The 27,067-nt window shown below is 36.2% G+C and overlaps 3 protein-coding genes and 1 non-coding gene across 5 annotated transcripts; 2 read left to right on the top strand and 2 right to left on the bottom strand.

Moving 5' to 3' along the window:
• The first annotated feature begins 423 nt into the window (after positions 1 to 423).
• LOC110693933 (myosin IB heavy chain-like) lies at positions 424 to 4,953 on the top strand. Its single transcript, XM_021871113.1, has 4 exons — positions 424 to 782; positions 3,180 to 3,498; positions 4,448 to 4,506; positions 4,628 to 4,953. The coding sequence occupies exons 1-4, from the start codon at positions 557 to 559 to the stop codon at positions 4,669 to 4,671; spliced, it is 648 nt and encodes a 215-aa protein (XP_021726805.1). The 5' UTR covers positions 424 to 556; the 3' UTR covers positions 4,672 to 4,953.
• A 1,432-nt stretch (positions 4,954 to 6,385) lies between these two features.
• Positions 6,386 to 9,692, bottom strand: LOC110693932 (probable inactive receptor kinase At4g23740). Of its 2 annotated transcripts, XM_021871111.1 has the most exons (4): positions 9,385 to 9,692; positions 9,188 to 9,291; positions 7,399 to 8,720; positions 6,386 to 7,317 (listed from the first exon to the last, which is right to left on the bottom strand). In XM_021871111.1, the coding sequence occupies exons 3-4, from the start codon at positions 8,639 to 8,641 to the stop codon at positions 6,668 to 6,670; spliced, it is 1,893 nt and encodes a 630-aa protein (XP_021726803.1). In that variant the 5' UTR covers positions 8,642 to 8,720; positions 9,188 to 9,291; positions 9,385 to 9,692; the 3' UTR covers positions 6,386 to 6,667. The 2 variants fall into 2 exon arrangements, with proteins under 2 accessions (XP_021726803.1, XP_021726802.1); XM_021871110.1 differs by having other exon boundaries at positions 9,188 to 9,692.
• Positions 9,693 to 12,987: 3,295 nt separating this feature from the next.
• On the top strand, positions 12,988 to 13,059 carry TRNAM-CAU. Its single transcript has one exon. It is a non-coding gene; the product is annotated as a tRNA-Met (tRNA).
• A 12,257-nt stretch (positions 13,060 to 25,316) lies between these two features.
• Positions 25,317 to 26,405, bottom strand: LOC110693931. Its single transcript, XM_021871109.1, has 3 exons — positions 26,048 to 26,405; positions 25,637 to 25,716; positions 25,317 to 25,549 (listed from the first exon to the last, which is right to left on the bottom strand). Exons 2-3 carry the CDS (start codon positions 25,707 to 25,709, stop codon positions 25,446 to 25,448), a joined length of 177 nt encoding a protein of 58 aa, XP_021726801.1. The 5' UTR covers positions 25,710 to 25,716; positions 26,048 to 26,405; the 3' UTR covers positions 25,317 to 25,445.
• Between the last annotated feature and the right edge of the window lie 662 nt (positions 26,406 to 27,067).

The raw sequence follows: 27,067 nt of genomic DNA, 5'->3' as shown, positions 1-27,067 counted from the left end.
TTGCTAAAAGGGGAAGGGGAGTTTTGGAGGAAAAAAACAGCACCAGGATGTGACGTGTGTCATTTGTTGTGTTTTAATATGATGTTATTGATTGTATGTACACATTTTCCAAAAATAAAAGATTTTTTTGCTAAAAGGGAAGGGGGAGTTTTGGAGGAAAAAAACAGCACCTGAAAATGACACGTGTCATTCATAGTGTCTGTTTTAGTATTATGTTATTGATTATTGATTGTATTATATAAATTTTTCAAAAATAAAAGATTTTTTTGCTAAAAGAGGAGGGGGAGTTTTGAAGGAAAAAAACAGTACTAGAAAGTGACATGTGTCATTCCTGATGTCTGTTTTAATATTATGTTAAAAGAGGAGGGGGAGTTTGTTCTCCTCGTGAGAAATGTATCCTAAATTCGTAATTAATAAAAAAAAAGTTATCAACTAAACATCTAGCGGGGCCCTGACCCAGGCAGTTGCGCATTGAGGTCATCAAAACCCAGTGGCGCATTCCCTTTTTCATCTTACGATTCAACCAACCCCTTGAATCGCCGGCGACTCTGATAAAATGGAGCGCCACAGCAACCGATACAGTAGCCGCCGAGTCCAGCTCAACGATTCCAAGCCTCGTTTCGACGCCGAGCCTCAGCCGTCCGCTGAAAATTCGTCGGAAAATCTGGAGCCGTTTATGGGTGTTAAAGCTCGAAGGTTGGCTTCCTTTCACAGGGATTATAGAGGGGATTATCTTGATGTTTCTTCTAATCCTTACATTTTGAAGATCCTCGATAAACAAGGTAATTCTAATTTATGTACACCCCCTTTTTTTTAATTTTCTCTTGATTTTATTTTCTGGGATTATGTTTTTAGGGTTTGTTTATAGTTTTTCTTGTGTAATTTAACGAAGGAAATTCATTTCTATGGATTATTAAGCATGATTCAGCATTGATAGCTCCGATTGACGCGTGATTTTGTCAAGCATTTCTAAATTGAGACATTTCGGAGTATTAGGAAAATGTTAAATGGTTATTTACTGTAAGTTTGATGTGGAAGGCTGTTGTTGGAATTTTAATGCTATGTAACTCCATAATTGAGAGGGTGTAAAGTTGAATGCTAGGGTTAGGTAGGTTGAAGTTGAAGGTTGATCTGATTCAAGAGCTGGTGTAAATGAGCTGTTGTGATGATTTGACTCTGAAATTAAATTTACTGTGATGAATTATTGAGCTGGGTATTGTGTTTTTTGTATTGCTTGTTCAATCTTAAATTGAAATGTCAGATGCTATTGAAATGATAAGTTTAGTTGCTAAAGGTTTCAAGTACAGAGTATATGCAATTATAGAGGTTACACTGATAATGAGGTTTTGGAGTAAGTTATAAATTTGATTGGGTGTTCCATGCTTTACTTAGGATCCTTTTGTTGTTATACAAGTGCGGGATTTAGGAAGAGTGATCGCACTTGCACCACAAGTGCTAGTTTTGCTTTTGTTTGGTGCCTTGACTTTTAGAAAGCATTTTGAATATATCTTACAAATGATGGTTTTATTTGCTTCGCGTCATGTTTAGGTCTATGTTAGGTGTTTTATTTGCTTCGCGTTATGTTTAGGTCGATGTTAGGCTTATAATGCTTAGCTGTAGCATTAACTGAGATTTGAGCATGAAGGATCTCTTTTTGGTACATCTATGCCTACGTTCTACGTGTTTATCTTACTACGATGAATAGTGAATACTTTTTGTGTTTTTTCCCCTTATGGTTTCTGATCGGTGTTACATCATTACTATCTCTCATTGCTGGCTCTGGGGAGGTCAAATTTTACATAATAATTGACAGATAAAATGTGGTTTTTGACATTAAAGTGGTGGGAATTTAATTGTGATTGTTCATGTGGGATGAATAAGTTGATATTTATTCTTTTCTCTCTTATATTAAAGATTTAGAACAATTTGTTGTGCTACTCCAGTGTAGCTACCTACTGTACCTAGCACTTGGTAGTTGGTACGTGTCAGGTAGATTTATCACAGTTATAAATCCAAGTTTGCATGCATTGTCTTTTAAGCAGACTAGATAAGTAAGTTATATTGTTAGGAATCAGTATAACAATTAACAAGACTGGTTTAAGTCTGATTCAGACATTGATTACCAATTGTATAGTGGTTTCCATAAAATTTATTGGGCCTGTGTGATGACATAGACATGTATGTACTATATAGAAATATTTGAGCACTAGTTGTCTAGTTGGTTAAGATTATCTGGAGAAAATTAATGCTTAGGTTTTAGATTTTCTGGTGTTGATGCTCTTTAGTCTTGCCTTATTCTAGGTGGAGATAGACTTTAGGTGATATCTTGAACCGCTCATTGAAAGATAAGATTGCGAGAATGACATTGGAACAAATATTAGATAGTCTTACCCTTGTAAATAAATTTTTCTGTTGGATTAATTTTGTGTCGATTTGTGCTGTCCTAGTTTGTCTACATAGTTGCAAAAATTGGCAGCCTCTCAGTTTTGTTAAGCCGTTTCAAACGTACCGACGTGTACAAGAATCGGTTCTCAAGTTCACATCGTTAAACTAACATGTTATTTCAGTTGTGAATTTTCTACTTCTGATTTCATAGAATTTATGTATTAAAAAGGCCATTATGTATTGATTAGATGCACAATTAATGTATTGTTCTGTTGACTTACCATTACCTTGTAATCTTTGTTAGGCATAAGAAATGCCCAATTGCGCGTGCTATTTTAGTTACGCTCATTGAAAAAGTTTGATTAGAATTGTGGATGTATAAATGAGGCTAGAAGAATTTCAGTATCATGATCAATTTCTAAGGATTAATATACTGTATACAAAAATCTACTAAAGTCCTAGAACTGTTTTGTTACCATGTCTATGAGAGTATAAATTTCACATAATTTAAAGTGCAGTATGGAGGTTGAAAATATTTAGTTCATTATGGTGGATGTTGTGAATCATTTATATTCTGGAACTACTGCCATGTTAAAAATTTTACCAGGAAGGAAATTTTTTTTGGAGAATACATATTACGAGTATTTGGAAGTGATTACGAATTAGAGTGTCATTTTGAGATCTTGACGAGCTGTATGCTTTCATAGTTTCTCACTCCGTGCTTGGAATGAGGACTTGTCAAGTTTCGTTGACTGGATATTAAAAACAATTTGGTTTGCTTCTCTGTTTCATAGGTGACAGGCAAGTTCTTTTTGCTGATAAAGTTTTGAAGTTCACTAGTACTGGGAAGATGAAGAGGCGCATCTTGATAGTGACAGACTTCGCTCTCTATGTGATTGATCCTGAGAGTTATTCACTTAAACGGCGGATTACCCTCTCAGCGGTAGAGAAGCTGTATCTAAGTAAATTGTCTGATAATTTCTTCGCAATTGTCATTCCGACAGAGTATGATGTCCTGATGGCGAGCACTAGAAAGACTGAAATTGTTACTGTCTTGGTGGATGCTGCAAAGAATACATCTAACTTTGAGATTGATGTGATTTTCAAGAACAGGTAATTTTTCTCATCTCGGTATGGCTCAAAATTATATACCCAGTTCCTGCAATTTACTACGTAATTTTTATTATATTGTGCCCTAATTCGTGATTTTAGATCCGCCTCTTTTTTGATGATATTTGGCTAATGCTAAATGAAGTTCAAATCTCAATGGATTATGTTTATACGTAGTATGATCATTCTGTATACTAAGTACTTTTAAATTGTGGTGCTTCTCAATCACCTTAACCCGTCATTTGAAAATTCTTCCTTTCGTTTTTCATCTTGTATGTGTGTAAGCTTCAACATTTATGTGAAAGTGCGGACATAGGCTCTCAGTCAAATAGATCTCTTATTTTCTGCATAAGTAGCAGCTTCCTTAGGACTTCTCAAAGTTCCACCTATCACGGAGCCTTTCAGCTTTGAAATTTCACCGAATCACATCTTACTGTTAGCAATCGAATTTTATGATTATTAAACAATTCTGATTTGTGTCTCCCAAATGATGAGCTGCTTTTAAGATTATTTTGAGATGCTGTTTGAAGGAATATTGTCAGGATGACTGCTGGCGTTTATTGCTCTATTAGGGTGAAGATGCATTGCCAGCTAGGTAGGTGTAAGGTTTGAATATTGGGGGCAGGTTTATGATTGTGGAAAGACTTCTTTAAAAAGAATTCTTGGGGAAAAGAAGCGAGAAGATTGGCTCATGCCCTGTTTTTTTCAATTGATTTTCGTCTAGCTGAACTAATTTTTAATAAACAAAAGTATTTTTTGCTGATATACTAATGTAGTGATGTTTTTGTTTTATGTGGCTACTAATTTTATTGATCAAAACTGATAAATAACAACTTATTTGTGCATTACTTAGTGTCATAATCAGTTCATGTTATTGCCAATTATATATTTCATTAATTCATCATATTTGATATTGTTTAGATTGTTAATCCTGCTATCTTTCCTCCTATAGATTCCAGTATAACCCAGCTGCTGATTTGGTGAAGGAAGTCCATTTCGAGGAAGTTGAAGGTTTATCTTGCTTCCCCTTGTATCTATATATTTATGAAATCTCTCATTTACAGGAAAATGCCCCATATACAATTTGGTTCATCTAATTAAATGTACTGTCTCTCTGTGTGTGTATACTTAGGTGGTGTAAAGACGCAAATTTTACGCAAGCCCGAGGAAGATTAGTTTGGCTTACTAAGAGTTGAGATTTTTTAGTGTTGCGGATACATTGCTGTATGATGACGGATGTCCCTGGGTTTGCTGGCAGGCTCTGCATCATGTATCCAGGTCCTCGATACTAAAACCTTAATGCTACGTAACGTGTAATCATGTACATCATTCTTTGTATTGTTTTTATAATTTTTAATCTCATGTTTGTTCTTACGGAAATTTTAGATGATCCAAATGTGTAAATGTACTCCAAAATCCATCATAATAATAATATTAAGGTCGGTTTCCAATATTTAAGAGGGTGTCCTCAGGTGGTGGTAGTCTATTGCAAAATTTGATCTGGTTTTGGGTAGTGAGCATATAATAATGAAGCTCACATGCGACCCAGTATTCAAAGGTGAAAACCCATCAATGAAAAATCTTGATATTAGTAACATTTGGAAGTAATGAATACCAAAAATTGCTGTCAAATCCGACCCTTAGCTAAGAGAATTGAATGTTTTGATTTACTCGTGTTAGTTATAAATACTATGTGCCTATGTGTACTCAACATGTGTGTTAGTATCCAAGTATTCAAAACTTAAAATTCTTTTTTGAAAGAAATTATCTGTGTTACCTATGTATTTTAAAATATTGCGAGTCATTCATGTTATGCGAAATGATGTTGAAAATAAAGAATATGATTGTTTAGCTGTTAAATTTTCAGCTCGAAACTTTAAGGGGATGTTTGGCTCATTAATTGATATAAGCTTCCTAGGAATGAAACCAGGGTGTTATGGGTATAGAACTTGCTTAATACCATGTGCTTGGATGCTTGGTTCCATTTGGAAATGAAATGAGCCATACCCACCCCTCATGTGAGGTTCTAAACCACATACTTCTTAGGTTGAAGTATGAGTTTAGAAATTGAAAATTTCTTAAACAATCAATAGGCATGATCGTATGAGTTTTAGCAACACCTTATATATACACCCGGGTGCATATAAAGGTAGGTGTACCTAAGGTGGATTTTTGCTCATTTAATATACAGAGTAATGTTTATTTTTTTTGTTTTTTTTTTGTTTTTCCTAAGATTTTAATGACCAAAAATTATTAAATGGGTAGAAAATACTCTTAGGTGCACCTTGTACCATATCTTTAATAGTACTAATTTTATACCAGTACTATATATTTTTTGTGAGAACTAAACACCCCCCCGATGATTTTGTATAAAATTTCTGTTTTCAAGTTTTTTTTTTTCCTCATAAAATGTGCTGTGGAGACGATCAAAGTGTTCTGACATGTTCTCTAAAGTGGGGTTCATACTCCTGATCCAAGACACATGATTATATAGTTAAAGAATCCTTGCTTTTCCAGCCAAAAGAATGTTCAAGTTAATCAAGTTGACGACGAATGGTTTTTCTTCCTTTTTTTTTTTTTTTTTTTAATCTCTCTTTTTATGAAGTCAATCAAATTAGGCAAGCAGGGAACTTATATCAAAAGAATTATTCAACTTACATACAAGGTGTTTGAAACTGATCTAGTTTTGAGGGTAGTATCCAAGATTTAGGATCAAATTTTGTCTACGTCACTGCTCGTTGTGCATTTCTACAAGTTAAATAAAAAACACGTGTGTTTAGACTTTTGAAACCTTTGGTGGCGGTTGTCCTTATCAGCATAACTAATTTAGCAATACTGTTTCTAAATATTTCTTTTAAGCATCAAAATCTTAAACTTGAAGCCGCAAAAAGATCCAAAACCAGGAAAGAAGGTAGCTATATAATTGACTTGGGCCGTTTACATTTTGCTAAGAATCTTGGAGGGAAATAATGCTCTTAGCTAACAATTGGCTGGCTTTGGTCGGTAAACTACTTTCATCCCACTTTCTCCTTAAAAAAATAGAGAGTAAATAATGGACATAATAATAATCTAGACCATGTGCCTCAATTTGTAAGCAAAAATTATGATTTCCAAAAAAGAAAAATCCACAAATATTTGTAACAACTAAATTTAATTACTAACACAAGCAATCTTATTGTGGGGTTACATAGGTAGATGATCCTGTTTCTCCTGTATGTGAAAGGCCTGTTGGTGTTGGAGTTGAAACTTCTGATGATGGGTGGGTGTCGGTGCTTTCTCGCCGTATGTCCTCCACCATTTTGACAACATCCGACATCTTTGGCCGTTTCTCCGGGACTCTCTCAGTGCAAGCCATACCTAGTTGTAGCATTGTCACCATCTCTTCCTCTATGTTAGGAAATTTTAATAGCTCTACATCAAACACTTCTGCTGTCCACTCTTCTCTAACCACAGAATACACCCATTTTACTAGGTGTGTACCTTCTCCTAGGGGAGTTTTTCCTGTGAGGAGTTCTAGTATCAGGACTCCGAAGCTATAGACATCGGACAATTGAGTTGCTTTCCGAGAATCTGTGATTTCTGGAGCCCGGTACCCTATAATTCGTTGGATTGGTGGGACTGTGGGTGTGACTATGGTTGCTAAACCAAGGTCCGATACACAACCATAGTTTTGAGAGTTGAGGAAAATGTTTGAGGACTTTATGTTTCCATGGACTAGTTTTCCACCATTTTGAGAATGGATGTGAGCAAGGCCTCTTGCTGCACCTATGGCGATTTTTAGCCGGGTTTCCCAATCCAATGGCAATCGATTTTCTTTTTTCCCTGCAATATATATTAAGAACTTCCTTATATAAACAACCCTTTAAATTCAATGAAAACAAAACAATATACAAAATCACATACCATGTAACATTGTTGATAAGCTGCCATGTCTGAAATAATCATAAACCATGAGGTTCTCATCTTTGGAATAATAGTATGCCCTGAGAGCAGCCACATTCTCATGCTTAATATTACCAACAATCTCCATCTGCTGCTCGTACTCTCGCTTTCCCACACTCACTTCCTTGAGCCTCTTCACTACCACGGTGTTAGAATCCTCTAGGGCGGCCTTGTACGTTGTTCCAAACATGCCTTTGCCGAGAACCTCTGCTGAAGCCCTGAAAAGATCCTCCAAGTCAAATGCCATGTTAGAGCCTTCAAAAAATGTGATCCTCGCGTTCTTCTCTTCTCGGCTTTCTGTAGGCAACCTTTTCTTCTTTGAGTAGAATTTCTCCATCTTTTGTGCCTCTGCATCATTGTCTTGCTGCTTGCTTTTTTTGCTCGACCACAAAACAATCATGCAAACTGCAATCATAACAAACAAGACTGCAGCACCACCAATGATTATTCCCAACAATGCTGTCTCACTGATCTTCTTGGCCTTGTGAACTGAACTGTCAGGCGGAGCAGATGATGGTATCGGAGGAATAGCAACCACCCTCGAGGTAATATTATTGCCCGAAAATGATGAGCTCGGAAATCTCAGAAGAGAATTAGGAATACTCCCATTCAAATGGTTGTTGGAAAAGTTGAGAAACCTCAAACTTGGGATCCCCAAATCAGGAATTTGACCAGAATATGAGTTGCTTGAAAGATCAAGAGTTGTAAGCTGGGTTAAATTCGAGAGCGAAAGAGGAATACTTCCATTGAAGTTATTATTGGATAAATTTAGTACCACAAGATTATGCCAAGCAGATAAATTCAAAGGTAGGGGACCAGAAAACCTGTTGGACTGTAGGTACAAAGAAGTCAAGTTACTCAACCTAGAAAAATCAGATGGAAAAACACCTGAAATCCCATTGTTTCTAAGGCTAAGTGTTTGAAGGAAAGAAAGACGGCTAAGAGTGTTAGGAGGTATAGAGCCTCGGATTCCGACCCCCGGTAGTCTGAGAGCAATAACCCCCGTTTGACGATCATCACAAGTCACACCAGTCCAACTAGTGCACAAGGGAGTGTTCTGATCCCAGTTCAGATACCGCAAATGCGAAGTATTTTGTAGGAAATCAAGCAAGGCTTGCTTGTCTTCCCATGGCTCGCTATAAACATGTAACGAACACAACCCAAAGAAGATGACTGATCTGAACAAGAATCCATATTTGCCCATTCTTTTTCTTCTGAAATGAAGAATCCAGGAAACAGATTTTTCTACACTAATTACTGGTTCTGACAATCTGGGTCATAATCTGGTAAAATATAAGGATGATGTAAGTATAAATACATCAGTACTCAGAAGGACAGACATATATAGTTATTATAAGTTGAATGCATTTAATTGTAAAACGTTAGGAGTAATAATTTCAACGGTCATTTTTGTCTGCAAGTATTAAGAGCAATATTAAGAAAATTCAGTTACGGAATTACTACTAATACTGCTAGTACATTTTTTTCTTAAGTTAGGTGATTTTTTTGGTTTTTCAGGAAATATGTACCTAATTTAGGCTAGAAACTTGTTGCTTGTACACAAAAAAGTTCCACTCTTTTTGCTGAAAAATGGCAAAAAAAAGTATTCCTTTTTTCCCGGGTAACAAACACAGAATTTCCCACTAGTCTAGGGTCGGGACCTCAAATTTTTTGGTCTACAACACTACCCGCTTGGCTCTGTATACACCAACCAAACAAAGAAAGGAGAGGGAAAGAGAGGTAAACTTACTTATTGATGATCAGATAACAAGAAGACTGATAAAGGCAGAACATCCATATTTGTAATTCTGTTTCTTTTTTTTTTTTTTTTTTTCCTGTCTTGTGAAAATTCAACTGCAGGAAAAAAGTAGTTGAAGTTGAGTGAGAAGACAAAAGTAAAACAACGAAGTTGCAAACTTTTTACACTTTCAGAAAGTGGGTTTGTACCAGATGTTCATAATCTGCAACAAAATCAACAATGAGTCTGACTTAATTCTCTGAATTCAATCCCCCAAAACAAAAAAAAAAAAAAAAAAAAAAAAACAGAGAATGATGAGAGAGAAAGAAAATGATGAGAGAGAAACAAGAGCATGTGAAATGTTTATTGCTTACAAAAGGGTAAGTCATGAATAGAGAGAGAGGTCAGCCAATAGAAAATTAATTATTACAAATTGATGATCATTAAAGGAAACTTAAATAATGAAATTAATTAATTGATTAATTAAGATGGTAATGACATTAAATTTTAGTGAATATAATATGGGTTTGGTACTTTGGTTGTGTAAGTTCATGAAACTATAATTATTATGATTAATTTAAATAATGTTGTGAGAAATATATGTGCGTAGGAAGGGGGAGATGCATGTGGGGACAAAATTGAGACAACTAAGTAAATTGGAAATCCTTGTTTGCTAACCTCTTTTCTTGCTTTCTTCAACATGACCATTGCATTTACTCCATTGTTTGGTCTTACAACTTAAATTCCTTTTATTATTGGAATTATAAACTAGAAATTTATAATGTTATTACTTTGATAATTAAAATAGCTTCCATGTGAGCACCCTCGTCTTCCTTTTTTCTCAACTTATAGTAATTGTCTCTGTCATGTACGAGTATTCATACATTGAGTGTACGATATTTTATCCGTATTATGCATTGTCTTTATTATAATTATTATATACGGGTATTCTTTTGTTAGCAAGTCATACATTGAGTGTACAATAATAATTACTCTGTACTTTAATTTGTATCATGCACTATGCATAAATTACTCTTAAAAATCAATTGAAAGTTTTGTTATAGGGTTAATCACTAAACTCTTGTGGCACTAATCCCATACACATCTTTATAGTTGAGGTATTGTGGTAGTTATTTGACCATAATCTTGCATTTGTCGAAATGAAAGAAGGTTAAACAACCATTCTTTTGTTAGCTACTAGTCATAATGCATTGAGTGTACACTAATAGAAACACCATATTATGCACTATGCATAGAAATATAGAATTACTCTTGAGAATCAAGTGGAAAATACAAAAACTAGGGTAAAACACAAAAACCTTGTGGCACATACTAGCCCAACACCTCCGTCTTTTATAGTTGAGGTATTGTGGTGTTTATATTACCACAATTCTTGCATCAATCTAAATGGATGAGGTTTTCATTTTTTTTTTTTTACACAATGATAAGATATGAAAGGTTGATAAATAACGTAAAATTTTATCAAACTTACTCTAACATTATCACTCTAACTTTGCCACCATTACCACACTTTGATTAAAGAGAGGATCTCCCATTTGACCGCAAACTTATTGATAGACAACCAATATAACACAAATGGGTTGTTGGATATCCCTATTTTATATTTATTTGGTAACGTGGTGATCGGATCTTGGACCTTCAATAACTATCCAAATTAATTACCAATAAAGCTTTCATATTTTTATTATGTCCACCTACCTTATTATCTAAAATTAATGTAAATATACGTAGCATATGAAATAATAATGAAAATGCCTTAATATAATTACAAAAGTCCACTTCATTCACCAAAGTCCTTTTCAATGGTTTAAATTTACTACGAGGTATATTGGTGATAAGTCCACGTTAAGAAAAGTTGCAAATTAATTGTAGTTAAAACATTGATTATATTGAATGGTTGGCCAAAGTAGAGAGTGAGTGGGATGAAAGTGATCTACATGCAAGCAAAGATGGATTAGAGAGGGCTCATGTGTGGATCACTACTTAATTTTACGGTAATTATGCATTAGTTGTATTAGTGTAAGCGACAACAAGATATTCTATTTCTGTGGAAGATTCGGATATAGTTATTTAATTTTATTTTTTTTCATACTTCTTATTATGTAAGTATATCATACAACGTATCAATGGTGGAGATGGTAATTAATGTCGAGAAACTTGATCCGTTAACTATACGGAGTAATAATTGTTGCATGCCTTTGATAATGGTGGTCAACTGGTCTAAGATGGGTATTTTACTATTTATACATTGGCGGATCTATAAGGACTTGAAGGGGAGCGCTTGCATCCCCCTTTTGCAAAATATTTATGAAATTCAAGGTAAGTTAAAAAAGAATCTTTTTATATAGAAGTTTTTGCTCTCCCATTTTAAGTAAATTGATTCCTAAAAGATAAAATCAGACAATAGAAATTCTTAAGTTCTAAAAAATCATACATTTTCTCCATATAAAATGGTTAATGATATGTTATCTCCGTTTTTTTTACACATATCTCCGTTTTTTAAATATTTGCAATGTTTGCACTTTATACACTATTCACACTTTTTTTTTTGTTGGAAGGATATTCACACACTCTTCTGTAACAACATATTGTGATTATTTTTAGGTCAAACTTTAAAAACTTTGACCATAAATTATTGTTAATCTATAAAAGATAATATAGTAAAGAAAAATAGTCACTTTATATTTTGTTAGACTCGTCTTAATTACTGTTACTATTATTGTTATTATTATTGTATAATTAGAGTTTTTTAAGGGTTAAATTGTGCTTTGAGAAGCGTAATTACCCCCATGTTGTAGTGTTAAATGAACGGAGGATGTATATTGAGTTACATGCTAAATGTGAATTAAAAATTAAGAAAACCACATAACATTGAAACATTAATATTAATCGACGTGATCCATATCTATTTGGGTTATATAATTTAAAAAAAATTTGAACCCCATTTTGAAATTTTTGAATCCGCCACTGTATTTATACTGTCTTTCAAATGTTTGAATGACAGAGTGTGACAACTTGTAAGATCTGATCTCATCCAATAAGCCTAAATTGATCTTTTAAACAAGTTGGCATACGTAGTATGTTGGGATGGTCAGACTTTATTGTCCCCCCGTCTAGATTTAGTCCATATTACAGTTCTTGTGATGTTAGAGTCTTACTTATACCACTTTTCGATATAGTAAGTTAGTAACCCATATAACACGTGTGATAATTCTGATAATAGTTTACATACTATTTAAAAATTATTATGAACAAGTGAGCAACATAGATGATCGAATTGTAGTTTCTGATATTGAAAATTTTGATGAAATACTAATTAGAAGACTGTGCCATACACATAACAACCAACATGCAAGGATGATGGAGGTACGAGTTTAATAACCAAATTTGTCGTTAGCATTGCAATTATTCAATGACGATTAACAAATAAATAATTTATCATCAAAACCCGCAACCCTCTACCACTTATTTACGTTATTCCTAGCCACAAAACTTTAAAATTTGCATCTTATATTAATATAAACATGCAATAAATCTGATTAATTTCAGGACGACTTTGAAATTAATTAATTTATATATTTAAGCTTCGGTTGTAACTAATGTTAGTAGTAATGAACTGTAAAATCTTCAATTGTACGCTAAAGTCACGGAACATTTTTTATGCTTATAACGAGTCAACGCGTAAAGTTTTTACTGTTTTTACCCACTGGCTGATAATAACTGCTACGCTTTTGTTTTATGTGATCAGAAAATAATTTATATAAATATAATTGAACAAAGGTATCAACAAAATCAGAGTGGCGCAGCGGAAGCGTGGTGGGCCCATAACCCACAGGTCCCAGGATCGAAACCTGGCTCTGATATTCTAGAGAAAAGCTTCCAACGCCCAAAATTTTTGTTTTTTTTTTCTCCCACTTAAATAAATCAAAATTTCTAGCACTTATTAATTTGAAATTCTAAACAGTAATATAATTTAAATTAAAAAGCATTATCTAAAGGAAATCAAGACTAATAAGTGTTAATCATCTATTTAAAATAATTTAATTCAATACACATTAGGTGATGAAAAGACTTCATGACATTATAGACTTTTTCTAAATTTTTAAATGCTTTGATATACTCTAATTTTGAAAATGAGAAGATGAAGCAGGGGTATGCAAAATATCATTTGTGTTACTTTCAAAAAAAAAAAAAATCATTTGTGGGGTCAAATGAGTCATTAAATTTGTATTTTTTGACAAATTATCTTATAAAATTCTAATTTCTTTTGTTCTTATTGATTGACGGTTTAATGTTCGGTAAAAAAATCAATTAACTTTGTCCCCCTTCAATATTATTTGTAGATTTATAATATAGATTTTGAAAAATAACGGATGGACCTAAGTTTCAAGTCTTATATGCACCTACTAAGCTACTCTACTCTATTCTCCTCTCCTTAGTCCTTACGCAACTAAATGGAACTTGACATGAACTCAAAATACATATGTAAAAATTTGTCCCAAATCCAAATCATCTTAAATTGCACATAAGATGACTAGAAATTGTAATCGACTCAAATCAAAATAATAAATAACCTGACTTCAACCTGCATTCAAATTGACCCATATGGACAAATTAGCTTAACATCACTAGATTGGTACAACTGGCAAATGTGTTGTGTCGTGTCATCCTCATGTTCGAGGAAAAATGGTTATGAAATCTCAACACTAACCAAAAACCTTTGTCCTAACTTGCTTCTTTTGTGTCCAATACGTGTATTGTTGTCGTGTTATATATATATATATATATATATATATATATATATATATATATAAAACAATTAATCTTGCATAATATTTATTTATCAATTCTAACCGTTAGTTATTTTTTAGGCAGATTTAGTTTGTTAACTCAGAAAAATATCAACTCTAATCCAACCTGCTTAATTAATCATGTAATGTCGACCTATTTTATTAAATGGTTCATAACTCTTGACACTAATTTTTTTTTTTTTTCCCTTTTTTTAAGTGTTGGATTCGTGTTCCATCAACTGTTGTCTTACGTGAATTCAACATGACTCAACCCATATCTGAACTTCGATCTGAATGATAGCCTACGTACAGGCCCATATTATACGAGATCAATTTTTCTGGAAAGTCAAAACAGACATCCCCGCACCACGATATTATCACCCACGAAATAAGCAAATAAACGTATTCTTACAGAGCTGAAAAATAGGAGTAAAGAATGCAAACCAACATTGCGTCAATTTATCGTGTCGGAATCTGCAAATCGTTTATCTCTCTTTCTCTCTCCTCTAATTGTAAGTTCTTACATCAATCTCTCTTCTCGTTATTTTCTCATCTTATTTTTTCATTTATTTTTATTTTTAAACATTTTACTGATTTAAAGACGACCTAATTACATTATCATGAAACCAACTTTAAATCGATGAATTTTTCTTATGAGAAACTTTAATTTTATATTCAGCTGGAATATACTTCGTATATACTCATGGATTTGAAATGGGGTTTTTCTGATGTTGCAATTTTGTGTAGGATTCAAGGTATAAAATTGGGGTTTTTTTTTTTTTTTTGTTTGTTGTTGCTGTTGAAACTAATTGAATTTGACTGAACCAAAGAGTGAATAATCTTGCAATTGCTTATGGAGTTAAAGAAACTCCGAGCTCACACCCCTCAGATTTCGACCTGTAATCGAATTGTTGTCACGTTGTTTGAGAGTACTTCTTGTTCTTGTGTTGTGGGTACGCCTAATTATCTAGAAGTGGATGAAATAATGAATATGGTTTAAAACTTTGCTAATCATGTAATGTAAACAAGAGGAGTGATCATGAAATGTGATTTCATAGAGGGGTTAATACTACCTTATTCGATTAGATTGTTATCACATTATTCGAGAATACTCGTTATCAGGTGCACTTTTTATTTGGAAAGTGACTGAAATAGATAATGAATGTGGTTTTAAGCTTTGCTAATCATGTAAATGTAATATGATGGTTTCGGGTATATGAGATTCTATTTGTAGCTTAATCCAGTAGAATGTACATTACTTGTGATTTTCAAGCGTTTTTAAGTTGATCATATAACGATAAGCCTTTGCTAAAGTTGTGTAAGTATAAATCTTCGGAATGGTCGGTTTTGTGTTACATTACTTAGACAAGAGCTAGTCAACTAGCTGCGTACTACTGTGTTCTTTGCAGTTATTTGCGGATGCTTATTCAAATTCGATATCCGTCTGACAAGTTTTATGTCCTGCAGAAAGCAGTATATATTGGTGCAGAAGATGCAAAATGCTACATTGTTCTATAATGTGCAGACTACTATAAAATCGTAATAGACGGGTTGTGCTTATGCATTTCGGCATCAGTCATCAGAAGTAAGTAAATGTTTGTTTTCCAGTCAGGTATGAAATATGAATACATAAGTACTTGATAATGTTACAGGAAAAACTTTGCTAATAAACACTTTCATTGATCAGCCCATGTCGGGCTGTCCTAGTTACCTTAATCAGGCATTGTTATCACTTATCAACTTCAGTATTATTATGCAGTAAATCAGTTTTTGCTCACATCATGTGTGCTGCTTTGTAATTGTATAAGCAAATGAGCATACAGGTTGCTCTTGCAGATAGTAACTCAAATACAATTCATTTGATGCCTTTTTTTTTTCTCTCATTTTTTCCCTAATGAGAGGAAGGTTTCTATAAAAATGAAGTGTTTCATTAACAAATTAGTGAGGCATTTTCTCTTGTTGATATATAGAGGTTGATTTGCATTCATTTTGTGTTAGTGGTTCGTGAAAAGGATGTCTGTTGGGAGTATGGTGATAAGCTGGATGGGAATAAGGTGAGATGCAAATTCTGTTCAAGAGTTTTGAATGGGGGCATCAGTAGATTAAAGCATCATTTATCTCGGCTTCCCAGTAAAGGAGTGAATCCATGCAGCAAAGTAAGGGACGATGTAACTGATAGAGTTCGGGCTATCATTGCAGCAAAAGACGACATTAGAGAAATTCCTGTTGCTAAGAAGCCAAAGCTTGGAGAAACCAGTTCTCCAGGGAGTATTCTCCCAAATAAGCCTCTCTTGTTTGTGGAGACGTCATCTCCTACACTGAGCCAAATAGATAATTCTTCCTCCTCAAGCGACGAAGAAAATGCAGAGGAAAGTATTGCTTTGTTTTTCTTTGAGAATAAGTTGGATTTCAGTGTGGCAAGATCTTCTTCTTACCAGCAAATGGTTGAAGCGATAGGAAAATGTGGCTCTGGATTTTCTGGACCTTCTGCTGAAACACTGAAGACTAAATGGTTGGAAAGGATCAAGTCCAAAGTGAATCTGGGGTTGAAGGACACTGACAACGAGTGGGTCAGAACAGGCTGTACAATTATTGCAGACACATGGACTGATAACAAGTCCCGGGCAATGGTCAACTTTTTGGTTTCTTCCCCTTCAAGAACCTTCTTTCACAAGTCGGTAGATGTCTCTTCATATTACAAGAACATTAAATCTTTGGCTGATTTATTTGATTCTGTCATTCAAGAAATCGGCCCTGAGAATGTGGTGCAGATAATCGTTGATGGGGCACTCAGTTACTCAGGTGTGGCAAACCATATTTTGCAGAACTATGGAACGATCTTTATTTCCCCATGTGCTTCTCACTGCATAAATTTGATACTTGAAGATTTTTGCAAGATTGATTGGGTGAATAGATGTATTGTACAGGCACAAACTATCACAAGATTTATCTACAATAGTACGTCTTTGCTTGAATTTATGAAAAAGTTTACTGCTGGCCAGGATGTATTAAGAACAGGCATTACGAAGTCTGTGTCCAGTTTCCTCTCTCTGCAAGCATTGTTTAGGAAAAATTGTCAAACTGAGCGTTTTTGGAAAACAATTTCCCAAACAAGACGCGTGACAAAACTATTTACCAAACTAAGCTTTCAGGGTAAAACGCCAACCAGGGTGGCGTTTTACCCTGGGCAATTTTTTTTTTTTAATTTTTAGTCAAAGGTAAAACGCCATCAAGGGTGGCGTTTTACTGCTGGGCAAATTTTTTTAAAAAAAACATTTACACAAAAACGCTAACGCCGTTGGCGTTTTACTTTTAACACAAAAGCGCTAACGTCGTTGGCGTTTTAGAGTCGGGTATTTCTAACAGCATATATCGCTGTTCTTCATTATTCAACCAAACCCCCAAATTGCAAACCCTAACCCCGCGCATACCAACTTCCAATTCTCCATATTTGAAGCAATTTCATCACATTCCGTAGCTTAGTTTTGCATCATAGTCAATAAAAATTAATCCTCCTTCTTTGTTCAACACTGTTACGCCCTACTTTCATCGAAATTGAGGTATGTCTCGAATTTAACTATTTTACTTGTGTATGATGTTTTTTGGGAATTTATGTTTGTAATTTACAATGTATGTACTATAGTGTTGTTCAAGTATGCGAAATATGTATAACTACATAATACATTGTTGTTTAATTATTGAAATTAAGTATAGTTATATGTATGTTGTATAATTTCGTATAATTTATATGAAGCATTTAGTTGTTGAACTACATATATGAAGCATTTAGGGAATTACGAACTACATTGTTGAGTTAAGTACATTTAAATGTATCTTACATTGTTAGATAAAGTAGGTAAGTTAGTATGTTGTTGAACACTGCGTTGTATGTACGCTTTGCTTGGGGATTTATTGGAATCATTGTGGTTTTAGTTGTGCATATGTGTCACCTAATATGTGGTCTGATGTTATGTAGAACATGGCTTCACAATTGATTGTTTTGTTATGCCGTTGGGGGGGGGGTGAAATTTTGTGTGTCGGACCCAATGTCGAGTATAGAGGAGGAAAAATGGAACCGCTAGCATTGAAACCTTGTATGACTTACAATGATTTGTTGAAGAAAGTTTATACTATAATTGGTTCAAAGCCAACAAGTGTTGAAGTGAACATCAAAATGAGGTTTGAAAGTGTTAGCGGGATTCAAATCTTACCTGTTTTGAATGACGACCATTTGGAGGTTTTGAGGGGTGTCGTTGCAATGAGGTCTCTTCCTACTGATTTTTATGTGGAAACGGTGCCTGTATGTACTCAACAACCAACATTTCTTCCATCATACAATGCAAGCTCTCTACAAATGCCCGCATATAACATTCCATCATCTGAATATGGAATGAGTTCTTTCAGTAGAATGTTACACGACGATCAATTTGACATTCCATTCAGTTCACAATTTACGGCGTCGGGGTCAATGCAGCAACCTGGTCCATCTACCTCAAACAATGACATTTCATCATCGATGCAGTTGCAAAGTTACTCTCCCACGCAAGAACATATTGAAACACCACCGTTTCAGACTTTGGTGAATGCTGAACTTGTTGTAAACAACGAGTTGTCTGTTCTTGATATGTATAATGACACAAACGACGAGGGTGAAGACGGAGATGAAGAAGATGTTATAAACAACGATTTGTCTGTGGATGATGTTGTTGCTAGAACTCCATTATCTTGGTTCAGTCAAATAAACGAGAACTATGAGGTGGACATACATTGGGGTGATTCGGGGAGCCAGTGTTCGTTTCGTGTCGGGGGAGAATTTGAGAAGGGCATGATTTTCGACAATAAGAAAGCGCTACAGGAAATGGTGAAATTGTATTTCATAGAGCGAAATCATTTCTACACCACAGTGACGTCGAATGAGAATGTCCTTCATTTAAAGTGCAAGAGGGGGTGTGGTTGGTCGCTACGTGGTACAAAAACAAATCTAACCACACGTGCCTTTAAGATCGTATCTTACAAGGGCCCACATCGCGACAATTGTGTTAATGAAGTTCCGCCCAGAGATCATCGACACTTGGACTCCTCTGTTATCTGCGACTATGTGAAGTCGTTTGTGCAGAAAGATCCATGTTTGAGAGTTGAGTTCATACAACATATCATCTCCAACAAATTTCAATTCGATGTTCCATATCGAAGAGCGTGGTATGCCAAACAGAAAGCGATTGCGGAAATTTTTGGGGATTGGGAGAGTTCATACAACAGACTTCCTTCATTCATGCAAGCCCTCCAGGAGTCGAACCCAGGCACTGTAGTTCTGTGGAAATACAAAGCTGTTGCTGAAGGCGTTTATTACAGCAACATGGAGGTATTTGAACGAGTGTTTTGGGCCTTTAAGCTTTCCATCGATGGGTTCAAACACTGCATGCCTCTGTTATCTATTGATGGGACACACTTGTATGGGAAATATAAAGGCACACTTTTGGTTGCTACAAGTGTTGATGCTAATTTTCAGGTATTTCCTTTAGCATTTGCAATAGTTGAAGGGGAAAACACCTCGAGTTGGTCCTGGTTTCTAAGCTGCATTCGGGTTCATGTTACTGATCGAGAGGGCCTATGTGTTATATCTGACCGACATGCGGGGATTATTGCTGCGATGACTAACCCGGATGTTGGATTTCATGAGCCACGGGCCTTTCACAGGTTTTGCGTTCGACACATGGCCTCTAACTTGAGGACCCATGTGAAAAACAACGACATGAGAGACAGGTTCAAGGCTGCTGCATACCAACGCCAAGAAAAAAAATTGGTTGAAGATATGCGTTCTATCGGCAAAGCTTGTGTTAAGTCCCTAGAGTACATCACGGATGTGCCGTTTCACAGATGGTCCTTGTTTCATGACGCTGGTCGGAGGCATGGTATATGTACTACAAATTTCTCAGAAACTTTTAACAATGTGTTGAAGGGAGCTCGTTTTCTGCCAATCATGTCCCTTGTCGAGTTAACTTTCCACAGAGTTAACAAGTACTTTAACAGAAGCAGAGATAGTTCACTTGCTAGGCGTGCTCACGGATATGCATACTCACCTAAGGTCACCGCCATTTTGGAGAAAAATAATAGAAAGGCAAAATACCATACAGTGGATGTTTATAGCCGTCAACTTGGTATATACCAAGTAAAAACACACCGAGGAGAAAGGATAGGGAGAAAAGGGGGTCATAAGCATACCGTTAACTTTAATTTAAGAACATGTACATTCAACAAACCGATGATATTTCACCTACCATGTTCTCATGTTCTAGCCGTGTGTCTTAAGTATTCAGTTTCTGAGGAACCGTGGGTGGACAGTTTCCTACGATCAGAGGCGTATGCAAATACTTATGCCCCACAATTCTGGCCTATTCCTTGTGAGACGACGTGGAGGTCATACAGAGGGCCTAAAATCATTCCTGATGAGATCATGGTCCGAGGACACGGTCGCCCACCGTCGAAGCGTATACGAAATGAAATAGATGAGACAAACCGTCCACCAAGCAAATGTAGTCGTTGCCGTCAGGAAGGACACAATAAGAGATCTTGCCCTTTTCGAACGGACGGTGACCGGTAGTGGTGTTAGTTTATGTATTATTTTTATACCATGTTGTGTGTATGTGTTCAAGTAGGATGTAGCTGACTTTTTGTTTTACATTGTACGCTGAACAGAGATCATGGAGGGACAGGATCAGGGGCAGACACGACATGACCCTGGACCAGCTGACCCTTCAGTGCTGACACTTCAGGATACCCATCGGAGCCGTGACATATGGGAGCAGATAATAAGTTTTCATCTACCAAATATTTATTGTGTTTGGCATTTATTTGGTTCACTGATCAAACAATTTATTTTTTGTTCTTGTACAGGGTGATCCAGCACGTTGCTTGGTTTGCAGGCACCACGTTGCCACCACGGTGGTAGATTGGGTGGTCGACCCCCGTGTGCTACAGTACATCGATTTTGTGGGTTTCGGCGGATTTCATAGGATGGCCTTCACACCGATCGATCGAGCGCTTATTACTGCGCTCGTTGAGAGATGGAGACAGGAGACTCACTCCTTCCATCTACCAGTTGGGGAGGCCACCGTCACGCTCCGAGATGTGGCGATACTTACACGGCTCCCAGTGCATGGTAGGGCAGTTACAGGACCGATTATACATGACCCTCGTGGCCTTGTTGAGAGGGTGTTAGGGGTGAGGCCTGAGGCGACTGATGTTAGAGGCACAGGGTTAAGACACATATGGTTACGAGAGACATTTGGGGTGTTGCCTCCTGATGCTGATGATGGGGTCGTCCAAAGATACGCTCGAGCGTACCTGTTCATGTTGATAGGATCATTATTCAGTAACAAGAGTGGTAGTCACATACAGTTGATCTACCTACAGCTGTTAGAGAACAACTGGGAGGGTATACGTGACTACAGCTGGGGTAGTGCGTGTCTGGTAACCTTATATCGACATCTTTGCAGAGTATCCCAGCGTAGTAGATGGGAGATCAGCGGTCCCTTGATTGTGCTTCAGGTAGTCTTGTACTTTCATACCATTTTCTACCTATTACGTACTAAACATTGGCTAGACTAAACTTTTGTTTTTTTTATTACAGTTATGGTCTTGGGAGCACATCCACGTTGGTAGGCCAGCTATGCCTGCTAGGCGTCGACGCGAGGAGGAGGAGGAAGACGATCAGGAGCATGCATATGAGGCGCCGCCACACCCACCACCGGACTTAGCATACGGTTGCCGGTATGTATGACTTATTGTTAAGTTATCCACATATGGTTTTAATTTTCTATTAATTTTGTCATGAACACTGTTATTATACATGTAATCAGGTGGCTAGGGCGGAGACTTACTCGTGTGCATGCAGCAAGGGGTCTGCCGTATTATAGAGATGCATTCGACAGACTGAGCGAGTCTCAGGTTATAGTTCACTTTAAAAACTAATTTAACACAGTGTTCATTATTTTAATAAGTTAATTATGATGTTAACGACTGCTTGTTAATGCAGATGACGTGGGATCCGTACGTCCCTCACTTAGTCGATGCCATGCCCCAATATCTTCTTGATCACCAGATGGAGTGGCGTGCCATGATAGTGCTCATCTGTTTTGAGTTGGTGGAGGCTCACCTCCCCGACAGAGTCATGCGACAATTCGGCCTTTGTCAAGCCATCCCCGCCCCGTGTGACACGAGTGTCCAGTTGCACAGGACAGACCGACGAGGAAAGGGGGAGGTTAACTGGGCAGTTCAGCATGCCCCTTACATTGACATGTGGGACCAGCGGCTGCAACACGTCGCGGATGGTGCGCCTGTCCAAGGCCTGATGGAGTATCACGATCCATACATGGTATGGTACAGGAGCATTACCCGACGCTTCATCAACCCTAACTACACCCCACCCTCAACGCATTACCACCCAGCTTTTGGAGACATCAGTGGATATGTGATTTTTTTGTCATTTTTTCTTTTCCTCCAATTTATAGTTTCTTTAATTATTAAAATGGCTGATTGTTGACTAATGCAGGCGTCTGATATGCTTGCTATACATGATGCACTAGAAGTCTTGAGCATATCATATCCCACCATACCGCAGTTGGATGACATTCACGCAATGACTGTGAGTAGCTTACAGAGACATGGTCATGGCCATCTTATCCCCCAAGGCCGGGACCAATCACACCGCCGTTCACACCGTGAGGTAGGCAGCAGTAGTAGGGGACAGACTTACACGTCCCCTACAGGGTCCCCCCTGTTTTTTGATGATCAGGAAGATATCGCCATCCACATGTCCGCGCCATACTCATCTCAGGAAGGACCATCTTCCAGCCAACAGACTCCTCCCCAGACCTCTGCCCCAGATCCTTTCACAACGGTATCTCAGTACTACCGTCGTAGAAGACTGCGATTGGATAGACAACACTTACATACAATAGATGAATCGGGATCTTAGAACTTCTTTCGTTAGTTGTAATCAGATTCTATAGTACATTGTATCCAAATAAATATTATCAATTTTACTAACCTTTTTAGTTCATTTTCTGTACATTATCAACTTCACCATACGCATTCATTCTTTTCATTGTATTGGTTGCTGGTGTTGTTGTTGTTGCTGGTGTTGTTAATGTTGCTGATGTTGTTGCAGTTATTGTTGTGGTTCCTGTTGTTAAGGTTGTAGTAGTTGTTGTGATTGTTGTTGATGCTCTTGTTGGGGTTGTCGCTGTTGCTCTTGTTGGGGTTGTCGATGTTGCTGTTGTTGTAGTTGTTGTGGTTGTTGTTGCTGCTGTTGTTGCAGCTCCTGTGGTTGTTGCTGTTGTTGTTGCAGCTCCTGTGGTTGTTGCTGCTGTTGCTGTGTTTGTGTGCAAAGATAAAACGCCAACCATGGTGGCGCTTTAGGGGGGTAAATTATTTTCAAAAAAATCACTCAGGGTAAAACGCCAACGGCGTTAGGGTTTTTGTGTAAATGTGTTTTTTTAAAAAAATTTGCCCTGCAGTAAAACGCCACCCTTGATGGCGTTTTATCCTTGACTAAAAATTAAAAAAAAAAAAAATGCCCAGGGTAAAACGCCATCCTGGTTGGCGTTTTACTCTGGAAACTTAGTTTGGTAAATAGTTTTGCCACGCGTCTTGTTTAGGAAATTGTTTCCCAAAAACGCTTAGTTTGACAATTTTTCCCATTGTTTAAGCAAAGGAGTAAGCTGAAGCTTATGGTCAATAGTGCCGAGTATTCTGTTAACTCTGCTTGTGTAAACAAACAACAGAGCATTTCCTGTGCATCAATTTTGGATGATAATGAATTTTGGAGAGCAGTTGAAGAATGCATTGCTATTTCTGAGCCCTTCCTAAGAATTCTGAGGGAAGTAGCTGACGGTAAACCTGCAATTGGGTTCATTTATGAGCTGATGACAAAGGCCAAAGAATCGATACGAACATATTATATTATGGATGAGGGCAAGTGCAAGACGTTCTTAGATATAGTGGACAAGGGCTGGCATAACCAGCTTCACACATCATTACATTCAGCTGGAGCATTTTTGAATCCTTGCATCCAGTATAACCCTGAAGTCAAGTTTTTAGCTGCTATAAAAGAAGACTTCTTCAATGTTTTGGAAAAATTGCTTCCAACACCTGAGTTAAGGCACAATATCACTAATCAAATTCTTTTGTTCCAGCGAGCAACTGGAATGTTTGGTTGTAACCTAGCTAAAGAAGCACGTGATACAGTTGCACCTGGTATGTATCGATTCACCACTCTTGAAATTTTACTGCTATCAATCTATCATGCTAAGTACTTCGTTTGACATTTGCCAAGGAATTGCCCTCTGCAATACCCAAATGGCCAATCCCATATTTTTACATCATTGCCTTCCTATTCACATCGTGTTCTTGCAATGTTGTGGTTTTCTGCAAAATTGATCAACTGGGTGGTTCATTTGCCCTGTGGGTGTGCTGAAGCTCATCTTTTAGGTATTACTACGGTATTGAAGTTAAATGGGTTCTAATATATTTTACAGGAGAATGGTGGGAGCAATATGGAGATTCAGCACCAGTTTTGCAAAAAGCAGCCATAAGAATCCTCAGTCAGGTTTGCAGTACTCCAACCTTTGACAAGCAATGGAGTACATTTCAGCAAATTCATTCCGAGAAGAGGAACAAAATCGACAAAGACTCATTGAACGATCTCGTCTACATAAATTACAACCTCAAGTTAGGTAGACCTAGGAGCAAGGCTTTTGACTTGGATCCAATCCAGCTTGATGACATTGATATGACTTCAGAATGGGTGGAAGAAATTGAGACCCCAAGCCCTACTCAGTGGCTTGATCGCTTCGGGTCCTACGATGTTAGTGACTTGAATACAAGACAATTCAGCACTGCATTTTTTGGTGCAAATGATTTTGGCTTGTGACTATAGGATCCATAAATCGTGTTTGTATCATGTATATTCTTATAGTTTAGCTGTAGAATTACCTTGTAATACCTGTTGTAATAATGAAATCCTTTGTCCCAATTTTCTTCGATATCAGGTTGGCATTGGTTGATATAGAGATCCCTGCAGGTTCTCTAGAATCGGCCGGGGATGACGTGCAGATCAATATTGGTCATGTAAGAACATCTGAAACAAGGATCTGAAGCACATTTTGACAGGAACGCAATGTGACAACTATTTTCAAACCATAAGAGTAGAAAAATTACCCTCTGAATTCCCAAATCCAATTATTTATGAATTATGTAACACAGAATCCTTTTCTCAACATAGATACAACTCCGAATCATTCAAAACACGGCACTGCTGTAGAGTAAAATTTCAAGTGAATTCGAAACTGAACCAACTTTTGATTAACATAAAAAAGTCTCAATTGCTATTCAGATTATTCAAAAAACAAATCAACACAAATTCTCAAAGATGCATATCTCTTGAGTCTTGATTCAAACTAAACATCCTCACTCGAACCGCCACTCGATTCGATGTTGCCCAATTCAGCCATCATCTTATCTCTATTCTGCGTTTGCCTTTCCACAGCAACCATGTAGAAACCTGTATAATTTTCAATTAAAATTAACAAGAGCAAAAAAGTTGAATAAATAGGACGAAAAAAATAAAAATAAATAAAGAGCATATTACCAACTGCACTTCCAAGAGCACAAAGCCAAAGAAGCCTCATTGACCATTTATCAGGTATTGTTCCTCTCGTCATTCTTTGTCTTAAATATGAACAAAAAAAAGAACTTTTCAAAAATCATTACAGCATCAAATTTTAATTAATCAGAGTGCAACAAATTTCTAAAAAAATCAGCCAAAAAATGCTTACAAATTTCTAGTCAAGAGTATATGATCGAAGGAACAAAAATTAAAGCATTAAACTTGAATAATTCGGATTGCGAAGCAGATAATGTTTATAATTCGACAAATTAAAATGAATTAAAAGCAGTAAATTTGTGAGTAGTGAGCTAGGGTTTGGTTAATTAATCAAATCATATCATTCAAGTAAGTTAAGATCGAACAATTTAGAAGAGAGAGATTATGAAAGAGTACCTGGTTGGTAATTAGGAGAGAGATCCACCGATATTTTGTTGTTTTATTTATTTTTATTTTTTTTGAAAGAAATTTTGTTGTGTTATTTAGTTCTTCACGAATTTGTTAAGGACAACCTGAAGGTTTACTGGTTCAGGGTTTTAGAGCTCAAAATACCATTTTTCTTTCGGGGTAAATATTGAAATAAAATGGTAACACCCAAAAAAAAAAAACTAACTAACTAAAAAAAAGAACACAAAAATTGAAATCTTATCGTCTATAATCGGCACGACCTCTATTAGATGAATAAGAGAGATCGTAACCCACAAAGAAACCTCAGTCATTTGAATTAAAAAATTATTCAAAAATAATTCATCACAATACCCCTAAATCTCGAGAAAATACAAGTTTATCTTGATAAATAAAAAACCGTTTATCTAGTGACATTTCTATAAATAAGCTAACAACTTTTATAAAAAATATGGGTCATACTAATATTGATTTATTTACGAAAATATCATGCTGGGATATTTTATTGATTTATTTATAGAAATGCCACTACATAAACGATTTTTGTTTATCATGAAGATAAAATGGGGCTCCCTCCTAAAACTCTAACTACAGAGTATGAAGTTTAAAGTTGATAAGAATTGAATTTTGTGAGGCAAGAGCATTTTTAAGCTCTTACTTGATCCTCTGTTGTGTTTATTCTTGATATTAACCAATTTTAGAGTACTATATGCTGAAGATCGAAATATTACACATCTTCGGAATATGTTTGGTTTACATATCAATGTCTACGCAAACACAATGAACTGTTTACTTTGTTGAGTGTGTACATTATAAGACAACATACTAGAGTATGATTGTTGATAAAGACTACATAATGTATATGTATTAAGTCCAATATAACTTCTTTTAACCCTATACTCCATGTCACATTGCATGATCTATCAATAAATAAAATGGATGTCTTCAACTTTGGGATGGTTTTTTGGTATAAAATAGGCAAGTAATTTCCAGCCTGATAACTTATCGGAT

The sequence above is a fragment of the Chenopodium quinoa genome, unplaced genomic scaffold (assembly GCF_001683475.1).
Source record: "Chenopodium quinoa cultivar QQ74 unplaced genomic scaffold, ASM168347v1, whole genome shotgun sequence".
Taxonomy (NCBI): Eukaryota; Viridiplantae; Streptophyta; class Magnoliopsida; order Caryophyllales; family Amaranthaceae; genus Chenopodium; species Chenopodium quinoa.
The sequence above is the reverse complement of the archived record's forward strand: the minus strand, read 5'-3'. Positions and strand labels throughout refer to the sequence as shown.

Bases quoted from the DNA above. Each gene is read 5' to 3' on its own strand.
- LOC110693933 (XM_021871113.1), top strand. From the start codon at position 557: ATGGAGCGCCACAGCAACCGATACAGTAGCCGCCGAGTCCAGCTCAAC. The intron at 3,499-4,447 runs GTAATTTTTCTC...TTCCTCCTATAG, and splicing joins GATGTGATTTTCAAGAACAG to ATTCCAGTATAACCCAGCTG. The intron at 4,507-4,627 runs GTTTATCTTGCT...GTGTATACTTAG, and splicing joins CCATTTCGAGGAAGTTGAAG to GTGGTGTAAAGACGCAAATT.
- LOC110693932 (XM_021871110.1), bottom strand. From the start codon at position 8,641: ATGGGCAAATATGGATTCTTGTTCAGATCAGTCATCTTCTTTGGGTTG. The intron at 7,318-7,398 runs GTATGTGATTTT...TATATATTGCAG, and splicing joins CTTATCAACAATGTTACATG to GGAAAAAAGAAAATCGATTG.
- LOC110693931 (XM_021871109.1), bottom strand. From the start codon at position 25,709: ATGACGAGAGGAACAATACCTGATAAATGGTCAATGAGGCTTCTTTGG. The intron at 25,550-25,636 runs GTAATATGCTCT...AAAATTATACAG, and splicing joins TGCTCTTGGAAGTGCAGTTG to GTTTCTACATGGTTGCTGTG.